Source organism: Malania oleifera, chromosome 1 (genome assembly GCF_029873635.1).
Source record: "Malania oleifera isolate guangnan ecotype guangnan chromosome 1, ASM2987363v1, whole genome shotgun sequence".
NCBI classification, from domain to species: domain Eukaryota; kingdom Viridiplantae; phylum Streptophyta; class Magnoliopsida; order Santalales; family Ximeniaceae; genus Malania; species Malania oleifera.
Genome location: NC_080417.1, coordinates 140,947,885 through 140,953,980, shown reverse-complemented (window position 1 = coordinate 140,953,980; position 6,096 = coordinate 140,947,885). Strand labels below are relative to the sequence as shown.

At 37.1% G+C, this 6,096-nt stretch overlaps 1 protein-coding gene across 1 annotated transcript; it reads left to right on the top strand.

Annotated features, from left to right (window-relative positions):
* The first annotated feature begins 226 nt into the window (after window positions 1-226).
* Window positions 227-5,368, top strand: LOC131162256 (G-type lectin S-receptor-like serine/threonine-protein kinase At4g27290). Its single transcript, XM_058118563.1, has 7 exons — window positions 227-1,830; window positions 1,954-2,115; window positions 2,991-3,142; window positions 3,438-3,648; window positions 4,321-4,558; window positions 4,640-4,790; window positions 4,885-5,368. Exons 1-7 carry the CDS (start codon window positions 528-530, stop codon window positions 5,191-5,193), a joined length of 2,526 nt encoding a protein of 841 aa, XP_057974546.1. The 5' UTR covers window positions 227-527; the 3' UTR covers window positions 5,194-5,368.
* The last annotated feature ends 728 nt before the right edge of the window (window positions 5,369-6,096 follow it).

The window sequence follows — 6,096 nt, the reverse complement described above, 5'->3', positions numbered from 1 at the left end:
AGAGTAGAGGAATATTAATTAAGTTGCATTAGTGCCATTCATCAATCCAACTAAAATAATAATCAATCCATTTAAAATGATAGCTCGACATATTTTGCAAAATCCTAAAAAATACGTCTCCCTTGAATTATTAGGAAATTAATTAGTGTGCCTCGAATATGGGAGCGAGGATATTATAATGGCAAAGAGTGTCCATTTATGATACGTGATATCTCAACTTCTAAGCGCTCCGTCTTTAATAACATAGAATGTTAATTGTTCAAATCCTACAAGACAACTCATGACATGTAGTGTTTTTATGTATTGGGACGAGGATGACTAGGCGAAACTTGGTGTACTCTTGTTGCAGCATGTTCAATGATTTTTTACCATGCATTGGACATGAGCATCCTTATTTGGAGAGTAGATGCAGTATTAATTAATTAGCTGCATTAGTGCCATTAATCAATCCATTGAAAATGATTGATTGCCATATTTTGCAAAATCTTATCAAACGAGTCTTCTTTGAATTATCCAGGAATTAAAAAATGTATTTTGAGAAAGGTGTGAGGACGTTAATGGCAAAGCTTCTTACACTTCTGATCTGGTGTTCTTACGTGGTTTCCATCTCAAAGGTACTCTCCGCTGCCTCTGACATACTCATAACAGCAAATCAATCCCTTAGAGATGGTGAAACCATAGTTTCAGCTGGGGGAAACTTTGAAATGGGATTTTTCAGCCCTATCAATTCGAATAACCGATTCTTCGGAATATGGTACAAGAACATTCCAGTTGACCCAGTTGTCTGGGTTGCCAACAGAAATATGCCGCTCACAGATTCATCTGGAGCTCTGAAGATGACTGTCCATGGAATTTTAGCCATTTTCAATCGCACCAACCACAAAATTTGGTCTTCGAATGCATCAAGACCAGCATATGATCCAGTTGCTCAGGTTATGGACTCGGGAAATCTGGTAGTGAGGAATAGAAATGAAAGTAACCCTGAAGACTACCTTTGGCAAAGTTTTGACTATCCATGTCATGTCATTCTGCCAGAAATGAAGCTCGGGCGGAACATAATCACAGGACATGATTGGTATCTTACATCGTGGAAGAGCAGTGATGATCCATCTCCGGGTGATTATACATATCGCTTTGATCCTAATGGGTTTCCACAGGAGTTTCTGAGGAGTAATTCAGTTGTACAGTTTCGTTCAGGGCCGTGGAATGGTGTGAGGTTTAGTGGCTTTCCACTACAAAAACCAAATCCAGACATTAAATATGGCTTTGTTTTTAATAAGAAGGAGATGTATTACTCCTATGAGATTCTTAACAACTCATTTGTTTCAAAGGTGGCCTTAACTCCAAATGGAATGATTCAGCGGTTCATATGGGCTAATTTAACCCATGGTTGGAATGCTTATGGGAATATGGATATTTGTGACAGGTATGGATTATGTGGTGCTTATGCTACTTGTGATATTAACAATTTGCCAGTGTGCATGTGTTTGAAAGGGTTTGTGCCAAAATACCCAAAACATTGGAACACAGCAGATTGGTCTGGTGGGTGTGCTCGAAGGACGCCGCTCAGTTGCCAAAACAGAGATGGGTTTTTTAAGCATTCTGGTGTGAAGGTGCCAGACACACGCAGTTCCTGGTTTAATGAGAGCATGAACCTTGAGGAATGTAAGAGTTTGTGCCTAAAGAACGGCTCGTGTACAGCTTGCACGAATACAGATATCAGACGAGGAGGGAGCGGATGCTTGCTCTGGTTTGGGGACCTGATTGATATGAGACAGTTGACTGAAACTGGGCAAGACGTTCACATAAGGGTGGCCGCATCAGAATTAGGTACGCTTGACGTGAAATTAACTTCAAGAACTTCATGCATTTCACAAAAGTTTGTCTATCTATTACTCAAGCAAGTCTTGAACTCCTAATTTCTTTTATTGCTTTTGATTTGACCAAGTGTAGAATCCGTAGATCCAGCAGAGAAGACGGAGACAAAGGCAAGGTCCAATGTCAAAAAACGAATGAGGATCACAGTGATTAGCTCTGTGCTAATTACAGCAACTCTGCTCCCTGCCATAGCCCTGATCTTGTATGTCAAGAAAAGAAAGAAGCAAATTAGACAAGGTAACTCATTGGATTTAATTACATGGGCTGTTTTTGAGAGAGAGACCACTCATATATGGTGAATGGTGATATATGGGTATTCTGTGTATCAGTAGTTAGTATAGACTACTGCAGTTAGAAAATTCGACTTCAAAAGAAAAATTCAGCCTCTATTTGTTTGTACAAAAGCTAGTATCCTGGAAATTTCAATTTTGTTTTGAAGCTTTTGCTTTTGTGAGAAACTATTTGTGTAGATTATTGGGGTCTTTAAAATCTCAATTCCAAATCCATTGGTATTCGGGACCCTTAATTCCAACCGCGAGCCTATTCTACAGATGGGAATTCTCCCCTGGCATTAAGAATTCAGAGGAGGAACTGTACAAGGCTTCTAATTCCTATTGGGAATCTCTATGTGACTACCAAATTGACATAACCTTACTCCCAGTCAGCAGGCTTATACCCGGTTTGAAATGGACTACAGCTGCCTAGCCAAAAAGAAAGATAAATGAATGAATGAATAGAAAAGAACATTGATTGTCATTTATAGTTGTCAGCAATCTGGTTTCAAGTGAATTTCATAAGCTTGTTATTTGTGTTCGTAGTCAAACTCTTGTCTGCACCATGGTGCCCCGCCCCTTTCTTACTATCAATATGTTCTGACCTAGTTTGTAATTTGGTTTTACTCCAGGAAATAAGAGACAGGGAGACAAAAAAATATGCATGTGTAGAATTTTAGACTAGAAATATTTTAGCCTTGATTTTTTATTTGTAAACCTTTACATAATGGCACTTGTGATGAGCTTGCATGTGAAGAAAGCTTGTCACCATAATAAAACTTCTGCAGGCAAATTAAGCATTACTTGCTATTCCTAATCATCTTCAATCCTACTTTACAGGAACAACTCGACATGGTCCTGGAAGAAATAATGAAAGCCCAAATGAAGACCTTGAGTTGCCATTATTTGATCTAGCTGTATTAGCTGCTGCCACCAACAACTTTTCTGCGGACAACAAACTTGGAGAGGGTGGTTTTGGACCTGTTTATAAGGTAGCATAATCAATAAATTAGGATGCAGCTGTTTGTGATAATCTTACCTATGTGAATGGTGCCAAATCTTGTGTTGGATGACCAATATTTGTCCAATATCACTGCATTTTTCTTCTACTATTTTCCCCCAACAACAGGAGCCAAGGAACTTAGTGAAATTTTAGAAAATACTGAGTGAAGATTTTAAACTCTGACATATTGTAGCACGTTTTATATAAATATATAATTAATGAAAGATGCAGCACATGTCTTCCAGTAGCAGATTTTTTAAACTATTTGCTGTGATAATTTTCAGGGTACGTTGAAAGAGGGACAACAAATAGCTGTGAAGAGGCTTTCAAGGAATTCTAGACAAGGACTTCACGAGTTCAAGAATGAAGTTAAACTCATTTTTAGGCTTCAGCACCGAAATCTTGTGAAGCTCCATGGCTGTTGTATTCACAGGGAAGAAAGGATGTTAGTCTATGAATATATGCCAAACAAAAGTCTGGACTACTTTCTCTTTGGTGACACTCTTAAACCTTGATAGATTGATAGAGTTTACGCTTTTAGTGGCTATATCTTATAATATTACTACAAATATCACAACAGTAAGGGTATGTTTGGATCAGAGATTTTACTTGAAAAAAAGAAAGGAGAGGAAAATGAAGAGAGAACTCATTTTCCCTTATATTTTCCTTCTCTATTAAAAATTATCAAAAAATAAAGTTTATTTTAATATAAATAAAAATTAAGAAAAACTAAACATAAATGATGTGTAAAATTGAAATTTTATTTATGAATTTAGTATATTTTTTTTATCTTAACCAAACATGAAAATATTGATTCCTTAGGAGAAAACTCATTTTCCCTTATATTTTCTTTCTCTATTAAAAATTATCAAAAAATAAAGTTTATTTTAATATGAATAAAAATTAAAAAAAACTAAACATAAATGATGTGTAAAATTGAAATTTTATTTATGAATTTAGTATTTTTTTTTATCTTAACCAAACATGAAAATATTGATTCCTTATATTTTTCTTTCCTTTCTTCAAGCGTTTGGAAGTTCCAAACGCAATCCAAGACTTGCTCTCATGGGAAATCCATGATCTTGTAGGTTAAAATATTATTTTATATTTGTCAATTTCCCAGTTTCTAGCGTGGCAGAAATTTACTTGAATGAAAATACTGGACAGATGAAGGTCAAAGCATGTTGCTCGATTGGCCCAAGCGCTTCCACATTATCGGCGGAGTTGCTCGCGGACTACTTTATCTTCATCAAGATTCCAGACTAAGGATAATCCATCGAGATCTCAAAGCCGATAATGTTTTGCTAGATTATGAATTGAACCCAAAAATTTCGGACTTTGGCATGGCTAGATGTTTTGGAGAAGCAGAAAATACAGCCAATACAAATAGAGTGGTCGGAACATAGTAGGTGTTTTTTAAAAATGGTATAAATAATCTCATACTGTTGGTCCTAACTTTGATTCCATATCTGTTGGTCACCTGCAGTGGCTACATGTCCCCAGAGTATGCAAGTGAAGGACGCTACTCGGTGAAATCTGATGTATACAGCTTTGGTGTTTTGGTGCTAGAGATAGTGAGTGGAAAGAGAAACAGAGGATTTTGTCATCCTGGTCACTGCCATAGCCTGCTTGGGCACGTAGGTGTCATTCAGAAATTTTTCTTCACGTTGAAACTGCAAAAACAAAGAAGGTAATATAGGAGTACTGATAACATCGTTTCAAATTGTTTAGGCATGGACACTCTTCATGGAAGAAAGGTCGTTAGAGCTTATTGATGTCTCGGTAGGGGATTCCTATAGCATCGTTGAAGTGTTACGTTCGATCCATGTTGGTCTTTTATGTGTACAACAGTGTCCGGAAGATAGGCCAAGCATGTCTTCCGTGGTTCTGATGTTTGGCGGTGATGGTGCACTGCCTCGTCCAAAACAGCCAGGTTTTTTCACTAAAAGAAACAGGGTTGAAGCTGATACTTCTTCGAGCAAGTATGAACAAAGTAGTTCAACCAATGAACTCAGCATTACTTTATCAGGGGCTCGATAGAAGGCATTATATTTATATTGCAGTATGCCGTAAAACCAGTGAAATATATTATTTGGGAACAGTTTCAGGGCTTTTTATCATCTTTGAATGGGTTCATGTATATGTTGAGATATTAACTAATATGAGCAGTTCTCTTTTTTGCTAGACCATTTTTATATACCGTGTCTTCTGGTCAGTTTAAGATTGGTTTTGAATACATGTCATAAACAGTAAGTATATCATATGTATATGTAGATACATAATTTCATTTCTATGAGTAGGTTCAGGGACACACAAATTTATGAACTTGGTCAAAAATACATACAGACATACATACATATATATATATATATATATATATGGATAGGTATGTTAGATAATATATATTTAGTTAGGATCATTTTAGTCTTTGTTTATTTATTAGGGTTAGGCTTATTGTATTAGGTTTAAATTGTATTCTATGTTTGAATAATCTGCAAGTTGGCCTCTCTCTCTCTATCTCCCTTACATTGGATTATAAACTCTAACATGGTATTAGAGCCTTTTCAGCAAGGCTAATTCAAGCACATGCTGCACTCTCGGTTGTTCAGTTTTTCTCGCTGGTTCGTTTCTAGCAGGTTTGATTCCGGCGGGCACATTGGCGTTATCTCCATTGGTCAGAGTTCTTGCTTGTGGCAATGATTGTTGCCAATGCCGAACTCATTTCCTGCACTTTCTCTGAATCTTTGCACCGAACTCCCTCCTTACACTGTCGGTCGGAGTTCTTCTTTCTTCGTGGCGACGACTGTTGCAGACGCCAAACTCCCTCCCTGCACTGTTAGGAAATTAAATGGGTAGGAACAATATCACATGGCTAAAATAAGAAATGAGAAAAAAGGAATTGACACCAAGATTTACGTGGAAAACCCCCAAACACATTGAGGG